At 39.2% G+C, this 18530-nt stretch overlaps 1 protein-coding gene across 2 annotated transcripts in view; it reads left to right on the plus strand.

Annotated features, from left to right (window-relative positions):
* The window catches only part of pard3bb (par-3 family cell polarity regulator beta b), a 179938-nt gene that overhangs the window by 16511 nt on the left and 144897 nt on the right, over positions 1-18530 (plus strand). For both annotated transcript variants that reach the window (XM_063887866.1, XM_063887867.1), the window contains exons 4-8: positions 237-307; positions 10405-10488; positions 11877-12002; positions 16989-17241; positions 18447-18530. The exon at positions 18447-18530 is cut by the window's right edge and continues 25 nt beyond it. In XM_063887866.1, coding sequence (XP_063743936.1) covers positions 237-307; positions 10405-10488; positions 11877-12002; positions 16989-17241; positions 18447-18530 — 618 coding nt within the window. The remainder of the gene's footprint in view (positions 1-236; positions 308-10404; positions 10489-11876; positions 12003-16988; positions 17242-18446) is intronic.

Here is an 18530-nt window from a genome sequence, read left to right on the forward strand (position 1 = left end):
GCCTCCACTTAATCATTCCTTAAAACTCTTTGTTAATTTGAAAGGTGTATTAGATAATTCATCCACATGTCTTGGAATTCATGTTATCCCCTTTTTTTTATTAATTTTTTGTCTTTTATCCAGCCATGAAGTCTTCTACTCCCCAACAGATTGAATGTGCTGTTGGAGCTTGTTCTGCTCTTTTTTTGAGGTCTCTAACTCAATCACAAAAATGTGTTTGTGTGTTTTCTCTGCAGGCGGCGAGTCCAGCTGTGGAAAAACCAGCAGGGGTAGACCGACCCCCCAGCAAACACTCCTACAACGGCAGGTCAGTGTAACTCTTCTGCTATTGTCCACATACTGTCTTTATGTTATGTCATTTTTAGGATAGCTATGTGCACTACGTTCCTGTTTGCTGATGTTCATTTGTGTGTTTGTGTCCTACTTTCCCTTCATTAAAGCTGTTTCCTAATCCAGATCAAGGCCCTTACAGTGATAGTTTGTAACGAAGCCCCATCATTAGCCCACTACAAAAGACTGTAGAAAAAACAGGGTCAGGGTCACACACACACACACACACATGCACACTCACAAACATGTGGAGGCCGCCCTACACACATGGCCGTTAGAAATAAACAGCTACAAACACACTTGCGACTGTTTTTTCACTTCAGGCAGGAACAACTGAGCACAGAACATGCATACACTAATGAGGGCTGCCTAATGAAGTACTAGGGATGCAGAATGCCCCGTGTCTCCTCTGGGCCTTGTAAGCAAGTGTGTGTGTGTGTGTGTGTGTGTGTGTGTGTGTGTGTGTGTGTGTGTGTGTGTGTGTGTGTGTGTGTGTGTGTGTGTGTGTGTGTGTGTGTGTGTGTGTGTGTGTGTGTGTGTGTGTGTGTGTGTGTGTGTGTGTGTGTGTGTGTGTGTTTGCTTGCTTATTTTACGGTGAGGAAGGTAGTGTATGTTACAAACTTTGTTAGGTTTATGTGAACAGTGTCTAGTACGAATCCATTCCTTTTTTTCCCATCGTAGCGTAGCCCTAGCTAAACGGAAATCATCATCTCTACATTTGGTGTTCAGCGTCTACATTTTCCTGCTGTTATTTCTCTGCAAATCTCATGACGCATAACACGTTACACCCTTTCATTAAACATCTTGCCTTTCGTGGGTAATGCTTTTTTCAGCCTAATACTGTAGCTGAATATTATGTGGATGGAAAAGTAATTATTTAATCTGTCAGTCTTTGTGTCAGAATAATGTGATAACAGTGAGGTTTATTTTCTTAACTACTTAAAGACTACGTATGAATCCTCTTGTAATTGTATTTCTTTTACACACCTGTTCGATAGGTGAACTCATCAAAAATTGTTTAGCACAATCACCCTCGCATATGTTAATAACTGACACAAGTTGAACCAGGAAGTAACCTTGTAATATGTAGAGTAAGGTCATTTTACATTATATTTTCCTTCCATTGCATCTTATCAAGCACATTTAAACCAATAAACGTTTTAAAAATTGAGAATATACAGAGACCACTTCAGCATTTTCAGTTTCTCCGGTTTTATTATTCATAGATATATCTTTGACTTCTTTAAACTACTGACAATATTGCTCTGTGTTGGAATTCAACATACACTGGAATGCCTGCCATACATGTAGAGATACAGATTTAAGAAACATTTGGAGAGGTCTCTTAATTTTTTCCGGAGCTATATATCAAATTCATCTTGTTCAACAACTTTTTCTAGGTATCAAATTGTACTAATATTATGGATTTCTTTGTGGTCTCTATGGATGCTGAACAACTCATGATGGTTATGATGTGACCCCAAACGCACCATGTCCCAGCCAACCAGGTTTTTCCATCAGGCTCAAGCAGAACAAATGTAATTAAATGTTTTCTCGTTTACTGGCTTTATCCCAGTCTTTTACAGAGAATAAAACAGAGTTATCCTTTCATGAACATACAAAACCCATGCGTCCACTCGAGCAAACCAAGGCCAATCTTTGCAATAGCATGACTATTACAAAACCAAGGCAGAGAACAGTTGTAAATTTGATATAATGGCCATAACGTCATTGATCAATGTGCCGCTCTGTCTGGCACCCTTGACCTCAGTTAATGGAAAGTGTATTGCTCATACAGTAGACTGTATAAAAGTGGACATGGTCCCTGTGATGTCACACATTGTTGTGTGGATTGCCGTTTTGAAGCCTTGAGTTTGAGGCATTTTTTCTTTTCTAATACTTAATGCTTGGAGCCTGAAGTGACCATATTTCGATTAGAGCACTGCTACCATTGCAAATGCTAAGTTATCATTTAACGCTAGCTTTAGTAAACTTAGCTAGCACGATATACAGTGGGGCAAAAAAGTATTTAGTCAGCCACCAATTGTGCAAGTTCTCCCATTTAAAAAGATGAGAGAGGCCTGTAATTTTTATCATAGGTACACTTCAACTATGAGAGACAGAATGAGAAAAAAAAATCCAGGAAATCACATTGTAGGATTTTTAATGAATTAATTGGTAAATTCTTCGGTAAAATAAGTATTTGGTCACCTACAAACAAGCAAGATTTCTGGCTCTCACAGACCTGTAACTTCTTCTTTAAGAGGCTCCTCTGTCCTCCACCCGTTACCTGTATTAATGGCACCTTTTTGAACTCGTTATCAGTATAAAAGACACCTGTCCACAACCTCAAACAGTCATACTCCAAACTCCACTATGGCCAAGACCAAAGAGCTGTCAAAGGAGACCAGAGACAAAATTGTAGACCTGCACCAGGCTGGGAAAACTGAATCTGCAATAGGTAAGCAACTTGGTGTGAAGAAATCAACTGTGGGAGCAATTATTAGAAAATGGAAGACATACAAGACCACTGCTAATCTCCCTCAATCTGGGGCTCCACTCAAGATCTCACCCCGTGGGGTCAAAATGATCACAAGAACGGTGAGCAAAAATCCCAGAACCACACGGGGGGACCTAGTGAATGACCTGCAGAGAGCTGGGACCAAAGTAACAGAGGCTACCATCAGTAACACACCACGCCGCCAGGGACTTAAATCCTGCAGTTCCACACGTGTCCCCCTGCTTAAGCCAGTACATGTCCAGGCCCGTCTGAAGTTTGCTAGAGGGCATTTGGATGATCCAGAAGAGGATTGGGAGAATGTCATATGGTCAGATGAAACCAAAATAGAACTTTTTGGTAAAAACTCAACTCGTCGTGTTTGGAGGAGAAAGAATGCAGAGTTGCATCCAAAGAACACCATACCTACTGTGAAGCATGGGGGTGGAAACATCATGGTTTGGGGCTGTTTTTCTGCAAAGGACGACTGATCCGTGTAAAGGAAAGAATGAATGGGGCCATGTATCGTGAGATTTTGAGTGAAAACCTCCTTCCATCAGCAAGGGCACTGAAGATGAAGCGTGGCTGGGTCTTTCAGCATGACCATGATCCCAAACACACCGCCAGGGCAACGAAGGAGTGGCTTCGTAAGAAGCATTTCAAGGTCCTGGAGTGGCCTAGCCAGTCTCCAGATCTCAACCCCATAGAAAATCTTTGGAGGGAGTTGAAAGTCCGTGTTGCCCAGCGACAGCCCCAAAACATCACTGCTTTAGAGGAGATCTGCATGGAGGAATGGGCCAAAATACCAGCAACAGTGTGTGAAAACCTTGTGAAGACTTACAGAAAACGTTTGACCTCTGTCATTGCCAACAAAGGGTATATAACAAAGTATTGAGATGAACTTTTGTTATTGACCAAATACTTATTTTCCACAATAATTTGAAATTAATTCATTAAAAATCCTACAATGTGATTTCCTGGATTTTTTTTCTCATTCTGTCTCTCATAGTTGAGGTATACCTATGATGAAAATTACAGGCCTCTCTCATCTTTTTAAATGGGAGAACTTGCACAATTGGTGGCTGACTAAATACTTTTTTGCCCCACTGTATCAGTATTCTACATTCATTGTTATATTAATTGGTCATTTGGCTCGAGTAGAACATGCTTCAGACTAATTGTATTTACAAAAACATTTTTAAAAGCTGAAGCTGGCATTTAATACAACTGCGTAATAGTGTCACTCCCTAGTAACCTGAGAATCTCAAGGTAGCCCCGCCCCCTAAAGTCAACCGTGCTTTTTTGTGGAAATATAATTTACAAAATGAACATCATGCTTTATTGAAACAGACCTGAATTGAGACCATGAACTTGTGAGGAAGTGAGAAATAGTGTAATTTTCTCATAGACTTCTTTACAATCGTACTTATAAGAGAACTACAGTATTTGATATCAGCCAAACAATTTTTTATCCTCTCCATAGGAACAAACTACAAATGGCAAAAATGAGCTCATAAACACACAAAAAAAACCAAGTTCTGATTAAAATAAATTCATATGAATGTCTGGATTAAGGTAAACAAGAGTATATTGGTTATACTTACTTTTATGTGGCCTTATGGCACTATAGAGTCCATAGAGTAGATATATAGGTGATTATTTCAGACACACACATTTGTTTCACATTCTCATGAACTTAGTTTTTTACACATATCATCTCATGTACACACACTCACATAGAAACCATCTCAGCTGTGAGTAATGTAAAAGTGATGTAATGGTTTCTGTGGTCGCCGGGGAAACGATCCTTGAAATTGCAAAAAAAGTCCAAAATGAGCAGAGGAGTGCTGCCATAAATATTGGAACAGCAAAGCGTAAGTAAAATGAATAAGTGTGTGTGTGTGTGTGTGTGTGTGTGTGTGTGTGTGTGTGTGTGTGTGTGTGTGTGTGAAGCTACACCTATAAAAACAGTAATGACTCATCATCATTTTAACCACACAGCACGGTCACCGCAAAACTCATTACCTTTGAATCAAAATGTGCTTTTTATACTGGGAAACAGATTTACTGTAAATTGGTTTATTGGAATAGCATTGCCATCCTACTATATTTCTTTGTGAAATAAGGCACTGTGTAATAGAAGCTAGCAGGTGAAAAGGTAAAGAGGTTTCATTGGATGCACTAGACAAACTGGATGTGAAAGAGTATATTTATATGGTATTATAACACTTCTATTTATCAGAGGAACATACGACACTCTCTACACTCACTTTTTACAAAGGGCAATAAACTCAGTGTACCCACACTTTATTATTATGGGAAGGAAGGAACCCTTTGTTTTTATGCGCACTATTTACCTGAACTCCCCCTTAAGATGCTTGACGGTGGCAATATTTGGCACAAACATCAGGACTGGCATACACCTGCAGTGACATGTTTTTAAAGCTGCCAGCGGACTCTGTGGCACTCCCTTCTGAGTGGTACGACTGTGGTCGCATACAGTTATTCCAGCATTTTCGAAATTCATTGCCTTATTTATTGTGGACATAAAAAAAGAGACTTCATTCGCCATACGTTCCCTGGAAGTGTCCTATTTAGAATAATGCATTTTTCCTGTGTTTTAAGCACACTTTTACAAACTCCTCCTCAAGCAAAGATCGGATTTTTTTTCATACATTATGGAATCACCACTTAACGCTAAATTGCGATGGAACATTCAATAGATGAAATGATAGGGTTGTACAGTAGGTCTAAGATGAAGACCACATTGTGGACGATTTACATGTGTCAAACTTTCCAACTTCCTGGATATAACTGTTCTGATATTCACAAGATGTTGTCACACATTGCTCTTAGTTTTGAACACATTTGAGATGAGCTTTTATTAGCCTGCCCTTCCCGGAAGTCTCCCATTTTTAATATTATGTTTGTCTTTATCAGAAAAATTCATATTTTAGTGTCCATTTGTGTCAATTTTGATCTTATAATTCAAAGAAATAGTGGATAGCACAAATATATCAAACAATGAGGTCTTCAGTCTAAGGACAATTCAAATCTTTGGTCGATTTACATCAGTTAAAACTATTCAAACTGCTTGCTTACAGTTACTCTGATATGTAGAAAATGAAAAGGCCCGTTTAGCGAGCAGCTTTAATTATTTCTGTTAATAATCTCATCCATTCATCAAATAACTTCCATTAAGAGTGTTGAATTTATTTTATGGTGTGTTTATGTCCTTGCATACATTAACCTTTAGCAGTATTGTACATTTTCCTGTTTTCCCTTTCTCCCTACTTCTCTGCACTTTGAAGATCAGCCAAGAGAGAAAGGAAGGGGGGATGAGGGTTGAGAGGGTGAGAGAAAGAGAGTGGTTTGGTAATGCACATCCTCCCTTTTTGTTATTTTTCCTCTGTGTTTCTGTCTTTCATAGCGAGGATCAGTGAAGTGGCAGGTGAATAAAGAGAACACCTGCTCTCTTCATCTCTCTGCCGCTCTGTGTGTCGGGCTCTTTTTCTCCGGCTCTTGTTCTCTCATCGCGCAACCTCTCTCTTTTTTTCCTCAAGTCTCACCCATTTTATCTCTCTCCCTTTCTCACCCCCACTTCAATTTTTTGCAGCGATGCAGCCTGTCAAACATCTCACACAAAAAATAAAACACCCAAATGGATCTCAAGTGCGTGTATGTGAGTTGTAGTGGGAGTGTTAGAGATCAGAGGCAGAGCAGCAGAAAGGGATAGAGGGAGGAGTGGATTTTATTTTGCCTCATATTAATGCTATTCATTAGCTTGTCTAATTAATTCAATGCCTCCTCCCTTTATTTCACTCTTATAGCTTCCAGACCTGCCTCTCTTTTCACCATCTTTTCCCTCTTTCTCTCTGCTTTTCTTCTTTAGTCTTCTCTCTCTATCTGTCTCCTCTTTATTCTTTCCTTTTCCTTTTAACCAAATATGACTTTATGTAAGCGTAGTGGTCCCGATCTAGATATGGGGACCACTATGCTGAAATCTATCACACAATCTATTGGTTTAATTAACATGTTCGATCCCTTGAGGATGAATCGTAATGACTTAGCTGATCTTTTCATCCTGTGTCAACAGAATATCAAGATTTTCAGATGATCAATCTAAAAATATATCAGCATGAACATGACGGAGCGGCATTCATTTTGATAGTGATGTTCAAGGATACCATTTACCATCAGGCCTTGTAACATTCTTTATTAAAATACTGACCTTCACAAACATTCCCTGCTTAACATCAGCTTGTAGCATAATCATTGTGAGCATAATAACTTGCTAGTATTTGCCTCTTATTTTAGACTCTTATGTTTTACTTCAACTGTATACCACATACCCTATGTAAGCAATTTTCTTTATCATTTACAAGCAATCAGTAACGGCTTAGAGATGTCAGAAATGCCCCGCCCCTTAGCATATCACATTCAATGTACTTTAGCACTAGCCAATAGAAATACAAGTTTTACTGTGAGCATTCGGGCTCACACTTGGGTTCCCAATGATGGAAGGACCACTGGTACTTTGAAACAAAATATATTTATTTCGTACAGCCCGTTAACAACGTTCTTGCTGGCTAATCGCTCTCGTTCGGCGTGGGAGGTGGAGACCGTTCTCTCTCAGACCCAGTCTACTGCAAAAGAACCCAGAACCAGGTTACGTCCATGACTTTAATCAGTGCCTGATTACCTGATCCCGATCAGCTGTCTGGCCTCCGGCTGAGCCACTCCTACCACTCCAGCAGCCGGCGCCCTAACCACACCCCGCTGCCACAGTTACATAGTGATGTCACTATATAACAGAAGTAAACAAAGGAATTTAATGAAGGTGTTTCAGGCAGGGGCAGGGGAGTGTGCGAGAGAAACTCTGCAGGGAACTTTTACATGTCAGAAGTCCTACATAACACACGTCAGGAAAGAGAAAACCCCCAGAACATAATAGGGACCCTTTAAGCCTTCACATAAACAGGACATTATACAATATTTCCAGCACTGTCCATCACTCAAACTGCCAATTAAAATGTTTTTTTTACAGACAATTCAATTATATTTTCACCATCATCACCATCTACAAATGAATATAATTTGATGGTTTCAGCAGCTAGACATATCATGCATTATGATAGTTGAGTCACTTTTCAACACTACTGCACAAACTTAACACATTATAATTAGTATACATTATGAAACTTTGAATACTTTTTAGTCTCGCCTCCCTTTAGTGTGTCCTGTCACTGCATCCTACACATGATCTCCCTCTGTCTGTTTCTCCCATCCTTGTCTTAAAGGTCCCCTTTTATGCAAAATGCTCTTTTTGATGTATTTTCTACATAAATGTGTCCCCGGTGTGTAAGGAGACTCGCAAAGTGTCAGAAAACACAACCCCTCTCTGTTTACCTCGTTATCATCTCTGAAAACGGGGTTCAAACGAGCTGATCCAGATTTGCTGCCGGTATGACGTCCCGAATGTGGGCTGGCTTTACATTGAACTCCTGGCAATGTCCCTCCCACGTGAGCTGAATCCCCTCCGCAGCACCTCTGTGTGTTCAGTATTTCTGCAAGAGGCACTTAGAGTTGTTGTATTTATAATACATATAATGTCTCTGTTCTCGTGGTTAGCTGAGTATCTTGCCCCCGTAGAAAACTTTCACAGAGGAGAGAGAGCTGCATGATGCTCCAAAGGGGCATGGCCAGCTTCAGGTCAGCTCAAATTTAAAGCGACAGTCACAGAATTAGCACTTTAGGAACAGGGCTGAAATAGAGGGGTATGAGGCATGGCTACAATGGGTGATCTGTTTGGTATAGATATTGCCCTACAATATATTGTTCACAATAGGAGACCTTTAATACTCGTCCCATTTCTTTTCACTCTCGCTCTTCCATCCTTCCTCCCTCTGCCCTGGCCTTCCTCTCTCTGGCGGTCCCTCATTTGCTATTGTCTGGATTAACTCAAATTTGCTGAGTGACTATGAGTCGGCATCGGGGAGACCTTGTTTTCGTACTTCGCATCTTTCTCCCCGTTGCCTCCCATGAATCATCACGCAGCCTCTCTCTGGATGTTATCAGCATCTGCACTGCTATCAGTTCACGAGGGTTTAGGGACGGATGGATGGTCTAGAGAGGAGAACTAAAGAGTACAAAACTAAGTTCAGACAAACTCACTTAGAAAAAAAGCACCCACAGGGAGCAGGGAGAAGGTCAGGGGAGGATTAATGGCTGTGCTCTGATAGATAAACTAATCAAACAAACAAAGACTTCAACGTGCACACACATTAAAAACACAGACAGAATGTAAAGCAGACGCACTCGAATAACACAAACGAGACATTGAGGGATTGAAAGACAGGAAGAACCCCATCGAGATGAATGGTACACAAAAAAAAAAGTTTGGAAAAAACATAAGCTCACCAGCAGAGACGGAGCAGTTGTTTTGACTTTGTCTGCGTTCCCTTCTCTAAGGGCCGGGTTCACAGACAGGGATTTTGGCCTCCACAAAAAAGTATTTTTAGCACGCTGAATGCTTCCATGGAAAGTGATGTGCCAATCCAGGATGAAACTTTCAAAGTTTTCCTTTAGCAGAGTCACATTGTTATACATTGTATGTGTAATCAGTTGCTTTTTACACAGCTGCGTGCTAAATAAACCAACAGCCTGACTCACAACATATATTATTTTGCAATTATCACATTTTCCTTTAAATTCTTATGTTTGTAAACTTATTTTTATATTCAATGTTTTAGGACATTTTGCTTTAATTTGAACAGTCTTTATTTTATTTTTAATTGCACATTCTAACTTCAACTTCCTATGTTTATTTACACATTTGTATTCTATTTGTTTTATTATTTTTAATGCATTTCATTTATAAATGAAGGTTTCTGATTTCAGATTATAATTTTCCCCAATATATATCCTGTTATTTGTTTATGCGTTCCATCACAAACACCTTTCATGTCTCTCTCTGTTATGGTCCAGTCTCATTTGGTCTCTACGCCATGTTTTATGTTCCTTGCATATGAGTATTACATTTTCACATTTATATTCTTTGTGTTCTAGATGTTCCCTGGCCGGGTAATCATTATTTGTCAATGGAAGCAAATAGAACAGAACTTAAATCTACTCTTTTTCTTACTGTGAAATAACTTGTACCTGTGTTGTATTTTTGTGACGTAATACAACACATCTTGTTGTTTATCTCATTGATTTAATGTGTGTGGTGTCTGTATGGTTGTGTCTTCAACTGTGCAGCTTTACTACAACAGTAGACATCCTACTGTATGTGTTGCGGTCCTGTTTTCCAGTCTTAGTTCATCTCTATTTCCTGTTCTATGGTCTGTGCATATGTGCACGACATCTTTCTGCTTTATGTGTTACACATCATTCCAGCACCTGGCTTTGGTCACAGATGGGTCCCTGATTGTTTAATCACTCTGCAAAATGTCTCAAAAACACAAACCTGTCCTGTATGTTACTGTGACAAAACTTTACCCCTAATATATCGAAGCATGCTTATTTAGTTTTCCTCCTCATCATTGTATTCTGTGTTTTTGTTTTCAACTGTGCAGCCTGACTAGAACAGTGGAGATCCTGGGAGAGGACAGCCCCCTGGGAATCCACGTGGTCCCTTACAGCTCATCACTCAGTGGACGGTAAGTTGTGTGAACCGAGACAAACACAAACACAAAGCAACACCCATCTAAACAAGCTCTAATTCTGCCCTCCTAGGATATCTTCTCTGTTTACCTGCTACAGTACATATGTGCGCATAATTTTCGCCCTGCGTTCATAAGGAATTCTTAACCTTGTGGAACACACTCTCACGCAATGGGGAAAAAAAAGAGGAAGAATTGCACCGCTCTGCAGGGCTCTTCTCGGGGTGTGTGACAGTCAGACAGTGGACGGGGATTTCCTACAGCAAAGCAGGATGAGCTTTTACGGCTGTTCTCATGACTCACCTGACCCCGCTAATCTCCTCCTTAAATTCCTCACTCTCTTTTTCCTTTATCCTCCTCCCCCCTTTTTTTCCTAAACACCTCCATCTCTTTCCACCATTTCCCATCATCCCTTTCACCTCTTAACCTAGTTTCCTCCTCTTGCAGCTGAGCTCTTTAGAGAGGCAGAGTCATCACCTCTGCTTTGTTAAGCTGTGATTTGGTAAGGCAAAGAGTGATATTAAAGGGACAGTTCACCCCACAATTGAAAATACATTCTTACCTGCCAAGGTATAAAGCTAGACCATTTTGGTTTGAGTTTTGAGTGTTGGAGATATCAGCTGTATGTGAGAAACTCCCTCTGGAGGGAACTTTGGGATTTTAGCCTTTGCAGACCATATACATGCATTAACAAGTACAGCTCCAGAAAAAAAAAGAGACCACTCCAAATGTTTCATAAATGTTTATCTCTACATGTATGGCAGCCATTCCAGTGTCTGTTGAATTCCAACACAGATAAATATTGTCAGTAGTTTATAGAATACAAAAAAGATCTTCAACTCAAAGACATACTGTAGCTATAAATAATAAAACAAGAGAAAATTATAATGCTGAAGTGGTCTCTTAATTTTTTATGCGGCTGTATATATATAATGTTAACTTGTATTTTCCCTCTTTGTAACCTTTTGACCCTGGGAACGCTTGTGCACATGCGTTGTATGTTTGAGTTACTTGATGGAGACCGGTTACAGTGGAAATGGTGGCCACAGAGTTGTCCTGTTCTGAACTGGAATAAAGTCACTAAAGTGATATAAACGTTGTGTTTATTGAGTCTAACATATAATACATTACAGGTAAGGGAAAACCCCGAAAAGCATAATAGGGAAGGGCATCAGTTTATTCGACCATCATAGTGGCTACCTGTATAACAGCTGTGTATAAGTAAACCATATGGACAGTCTCTGAGGCTCACCCCATCAGACACATCAGTCCTCTGGGACACACTCAGGATGTCACTAAGACAGTCTGCTTGCTTGTGTATGTAAAAAGAAGAAGTGATGGGAACATACCATAACCCCCCCCCCCCCCCCTTCTTCTCCATTCAGGTCCCTCGGTCTGTACATCCGTGGAGTGGAGGAGGAGAGCCGCTCACGAAAGGAGGGCCTTTTCCAAGAGGACGAGTGCATCGTCATGATCAACAACAACGACCTCATGGACAAGACATTCAGCCAGTGAGTGCCACACTGTCTGTGAATGAGAAATGCCTTCTCAATATTACAGAGAAAACATAAATGATCTTGGTACAGTATCAAACAACAACATCGTGCTACAATTATCACTTGACTGTAAACATGTATACATATTTGTGCTTCAGGAACATCTCACATTACATCTACAGTATATTATACATTCAATTTGTGGTTTTAAGTGTATGTAGGGCTATAAATCCTAATTATTTAAAGTGCCAATTCAGCTTTGTCTGACAAATGGTTCCCAATGAATGTAAAATCTATTGAGTATGTACTAGTGGAATATTCAAATCACAAGAAGCCAAATATTGGTTTAGGGCAAAGTATGTGTTTGTTATTTTTATCTAAATTGTGAAGCCCTAATCTTGCCTTTATTACTGCTGACACACACCTATGTGATTTAGGTGAACAAACGCTATTAAAGCGAGAGTTGAGCTTTTAACATGTGCAAAGGAGTTTTAAATTACATTAATGTACCGTAATTTCCGGACTATAAGCCGCTACTTTTTGCACAAGCTTTGAACCCTGCGGCTTATAGTCCTGTGTGGCTTTTCTATGGATTTTTTTTTTTCTATGGAAGGGCATGTGATCAAACACACAGTCACGGGGGAAAAGAGTGGTATGTTGGTCACATGTCCGTCCGCCAGGCAAAGTAGTGCCGTACTTATTAGCGCGAAAAAGAGACTAGATTAGCAAGAGCAAGACGAGTATTACAGGAGCAAAGGAAGCTTCATCCACAAACCCTCATTATGGCAAACAAAAGACATGCATATGATGCAGCTTTTAAATTAAAGGCAGTCGATTTGGCTTTCAACGAGGGAAATAGAGCTGCTGTACGTACCCTTGGTATAAACTAATCAATGGTGAGACGTTGGAGACGCCAGCGTGAAGAACTGGCTCAGTCCAAAAAGACGGAAAAAGCTTTCAGAGGTAATAAAAGCAGATGGCCCAAACTTGAAGACTTTATTGAAGACTGGGTGTCCATCAGGGCGCGGACGACTGTGTGTCAGCAACTCCCTCCCGACTACGCGGAAAAAATAACAAACTTCCGCAAATTTACACTAAGAAAGATATATGTATATTCTCTTACATATGGTAATTAAACATTAAAACACCTGCGGCTTTTAGCCCGGTGCGGCTAATGTATCAACAAAACAGGATTTCCCCCTAATTTTAGCTTGTGCGGCTAATATTCAGGTGCGCCTTGTAGTCCGGAAAATACGGTACATGAAATAGTATTAGGAAAAAAATAGAGAAAACGATCATCAAAAGAAAAAGAATAAGTGTATATATGAGCTGATGCATTCTTGTCTGAAATCCTTTGAAGTCTGTCCTAGTCTGTCTTTTCTTCCTGTTGCCCTGCTGCCTTGGTCTCTGTGTGTTTTATTCCCCTTCCCATTGTCAGAGGGCTTATATCACTGTTGCACTGCCATCCCAGAGAACGGTAGAAAAGACACTTGGCAGATGTTTGGAGAGCACTGCTTACGCATTCATCCGTGTGTGTGTGTGTGTGTGTGTGTGTGTGTGTGTGTGTGTGTGTGTGTGTGTGTGTGTGTGTGTGTGTGTGTGTGTGTGTGTGTGTGTGTGTGTGTGTGTGTGTGTGTGTGTGTGTGTGTGTGTGTGTGTGTTCTTAAGAGCTGGCTTTTGTGTGTCGCTCCGCTTCATTCCTCTAAGGGAAGATTTGCTCAAGATCCATTCGAACCCAGATGTTTCACGCTGGAGTTTGCTTACCATACCACTGAAGCACCTGAACAGAAGTACATTAACATGAGCGTATTTAAGGGTGTAACATGATTTCAGAGCATTAAAATGACTGAAGACACACCTGTAAGAACAATTTCCTACAGATTACAAGGATTGATGCGGATCTTATCATGATTACAGCACATTACAACGTGTGTCCCGTCTACACAATCGGCCTGGTCCGGTGTTCAGGGTGCTAATGAGATTATACAAGAGATGCTTTATGCGCTACTGTAAGTAAAGGGATTATCACCGGAGGGGTTTGCTGCATATTGTTCAGAGATAGGTGAATGAGTCCACTCACTCTCTCACACACACACACACACACACACACACACACACACACACACACACACACACACACACACACACACACACACACACACACACACACACACACACACACACACACAAAATACAGTCTTTCATCAGCTCCCTTTTTAAACTTGTATTCAAATGTCTGTGACTACAAATCAATACAAACTACACACTATCAGCTGGCATTTTCTTACCATTGACAGGTTTGATTATGATCACACACACACACACACACACACACACACACACACACACACACACACACACACACACACACACACACACACACACACACACACACACACACACACACACACACCCTCTTGCCTGCACTGCTCTGTCATGACATGGCTATTCACATGTTATGTTTGTTCCAGTAAAATATGTGTAAGTTGGCCAGTGAAAGTCCACTGAAACCTATGTCTGCCATTTCCACGAACACACACTTGCACGCAAACACACACACACCCTTTGTCTCAGCTTGGCAGCTATATTGAGGTAGCATGCTTGATTAGAATATCTCTTTTACACAAGGTGTCTGCATGCATTGTCCAATCAGGAAAAAATAATGACAATATCTGTGCACGACTACACACATGTCAACACACATGTTTCACATCTAGTCACATTGCACTGTATGGTGTTCTTTCTATGATGAAAACAAAGTGTCTTTCTGCAAGGTGATACACAAGCATTTGCTCAGACTGCCCAGAGTGTTTAATGGTTTCATTATGCAAATTCTGTCAGAGTAGAATTAAGAAAATATGACAACCCACGCTTTAACAGACACTCGCCTAGAAACCACTCTATTTATTCACATTCACATTCTTTTGGATTTCCATACAGAATAATATTATCCCTGGCACTTTATAGCGCTAGTTATAATTCCTTATTTTTTATGAATGGACATTGCTCATTCGTTTCCACAGTCAGTTTTTTTATCAATCATTTGCACCATATATGTTCTTAGTTTTCTGCCCATTGAGTTTGGTGCATTACATTTCTAAGATCTTCTGTTATCTGTATTTCTTAAACCTAACACACATTATCATATTCCCAAATGGAGTTAAAGTAAACAAGAAACATTAAAAAAGACTTACAGGTACTTTAACTTGGATACCTGAGTATAAAAAGGCTCAGTCACAATATTCATTAATGATACATTAACCACTCATACATTAATGAGATGGAACCTTCCTCAAGTGTCGTTTTATCACCAGATGTATGCCTGCATGTCTTTCTGTCAAACATAACATTTTTGAAAGTATTATTATTGCTTATTTAATGTATACAATTGTGAATATCCTTATGCATGACTTTCTAAACATAGGCTCTAGTTACAGAAAGTTTATGATCATTTTACATCTAATAATAATCTCAGCGGGAAATAATAGGAAAGTAATCTAATAGAATTTAAATAAACTGGATTTTCTCTGTCGGTTATCTGAGGTGAATGATGGTGTGTACCAATCGCCCCTGACACAATGGTCCCCCTAATTTACTTAGCATAATCTGATATAAAGTAATTCTCTGCAAAATGATCTCTCTTATGGATCATGAGATTATAATGGCCTGCTGTACAGGTGTCATTGTTCTGTGTTGCATCTCCTTTTCTCTCCTGCCTTCACTTTGCTCCAATAATGATAAATATGCAACAAAACAGACACCCACCAGAAGAAAAAAGAAGAAAAACTATGACAATGGATAGAAGTAGATATATTGATAGATTACATATTGATATACAGTATATAGCAGCTTAGAATAATGAACTACGGTTAACACATTACCACAATATACATCTATATCTATCATACATGTTTTATTTGAAACATAATTAACAAACACATTTGATTTTACCTGATATGGTTTTACTTCCTGTCACATTTTGCAAACATCTGGGATACGCTTTATCAGGTTACATTTTTGCTAAACAAAGATCAATCAGTTAAACTAATTATAAATTAAACAACTTTTTCTTTATATTATTTTTAAATCAATCAGCTTAATAGCCAAGACCTCTGTTGGATGGTCTGGGGAATCCTCCGGTTGTTTCCTATAAAAATAAGTGTATTAATGTACACTGCCCCCTAATGGGATTCAAGTCAAGAATCTGTGATGTACAGTGTGTCACATACTTTACCAAAACAAAATATCTATCTAGACAATAATAAAACTTTCACATAGGACATTACAAATATACTTAACAGAAACAAAAAGAAAATATTCTCATTGTAAATGAATTGTTGGCATTCCACCTGGCATCCTATTGGGACCTCTGTTCAGAATCGCTGACGTACACTGTTTGACATACTTGTCCAAAACTAAATATTTCCAGGCTATTTAACACATGTGTTATCTATCTATCTATATATTATCTTTTTAGCTTTATGTCATTTTATATGTTAAGTGGGAACAATGACGATACCTTGTCGTTGATATTTGACAAGATAATCAGTTGAATTCCTCTGAAAAGTAATTGCCAATGAAAATAATAGTGAGTTACAGCAACACTTATCAATCTTGGAATTAAACATACATTAAAATCAGTTTAGTACGGATATATGAGCCTAAGATCTTTACCACTGTATTCACATTTATGATAATTAGCTTTTAATTGTTTTTTATTTTGTATTCATCAAAAATAATATACCAAGACACATTTTACTTTGTATGTTTGTATTTCTTTCCTCTTAATTGAGTTTGAGATCCTTCATAATTACTTTGCCTGTCAGAGATTGATGACTTCACACTATATGTAGCTGTGATTCATGGCATGATTAGTTTGAATGATAAATGCATGCCATTTGTTGTGTGCTTATACGCAAAGTTATACGCACAACTTTCTAAATCTTTTCCTTTATTCCTCCTCACTCATCACTCATTTCTCTGTCTGTTTTTCTCTCTTAGAGCCCAGGAAGTTTTCCGGCAGGCAATGCACTCCCCGGTTGTCCGCTTGGAAGTAGTTCCCTCTTCCAACAGAGAACGCTATGAGAAGAGTCTGATTGGTCAGCTGATTGGAAACAATGCCGGTCCAGACGGCAGCCCCCGGATGGCCAAGTCAAAGGCACCACCTCCACCCATTAAAGCCAAACCTGTGTTCAAACCCTCTCAGAATCCAGTCCTGCGATTGGCAGATGAAGCTGCCTCCACAGAAGCTGCTGTAAGTTCTCTGCTCCAAGACAACTTGTGAAATGAGATGAGATGAAGCTTTATTGATCTTCGTAGGGGAGTTCAGGTATCATAGTAGACAAGGAAACACAGCATGGGATAGAAAGTTATGGAGTTAAAAGTTGAGATAACTAGAATGTTGTTGAATTGAATATAAATAAACAATCGACTCGTCTCATACATCTTCAGATTATCCTAACTTTATTGCATTTTGTTTACACAATGGAACCAACAGTTTGTATATTTATAGGCTCCTTGATTTGCAACAGGAAGAAACTAACAGAAGTAAATTCTGCACAACTTTTTAAAAAAACACATAAAAGCATTAATGCCTCCCCAGACCTTCCTCCCTTAAACAACTCAAGGTTTGCAAGAACTGACAATCAGACTTATTAAGTATAAAAATGCCAGGATTTTCCCAACATATTTTCCATGGCTTTGTCAGCACAACGTTTATCTTTATTTTAGACTTTTGTACGACTTTAAATTCTGTCTGTGTATTTTCAGTTTGCACAAAAAGAATCAACCCAACATTAAGTCATTCACTAGTGTCGTTCACATCACCATGGTGACATGGCTGACATTTAAAAAACAGCTTGCAAAGACGCAATAGTTGCTTAGCAACAGCTCATCATCACCTTATTTTCTTAAAAACATGTCTGTTGTATAGCTTCTGTTTTCATAACTTCTGAGAGGACTCTGCAGCACATTTTCCCTATAAAATAAGCATATTGCCCAGGTTTATGCACAGTAGTGTTGATTATACCATGCTTTACTTTCACTTTAATCAGAATAAGAATACTTTATTTATCCCGAGGGAATTGGTTTTGTACCAGTTTCTCCATTTCAGAAAATCAATAAAGGATAAAGAAAAATAAATAGAAAATGAGATGTAAAAAAATAAGGAGTTAAAGTAAGAATGACTAATCACTTAGAATACAAATACATAGTTATCATGAGACAGGTATTGTCATAGTAATAAAAGAAGTGTTTTTAGACCTCTTTATCTTTCCTGTTGAATGATGATCGATATATCGATAACAATGTCATAAACATATAAATATTTACAAAGTAAGACAAACAACAACAACAACAAAAACAATTCTACTCCTCTTGTTTACAATAAAGCAGCCTTGCTTTTCTAATGCTTCTTAGAGCTGTTACATGTTCTTAAATGCTCATTCCTTCTCAACCTAGACACCCAAGGCAAGGAGTGAGAGCCCCCCTCTCAAAAAAGGACCTGTTCTCTCAACCCTGGTGACCAATAAGAAAGGAGGACGA

Source organism: Eleginops maclovinus, chromosome 7 (assembly GCF_036324505.1).
Source record: "Eleginops maclovinus isolate JMC-PN-2008 ecotype Puerto Natales chromosome 7, JC_Emac_rtc_rv5, whole genome shotgun sequence".
NCBI classification, from domain to species: Eukaryota; Metazoa; Chordata; class Actinopteri; order Perciformes; family Eleginopidae; genus Eleginops; species Eleginops maclovinus.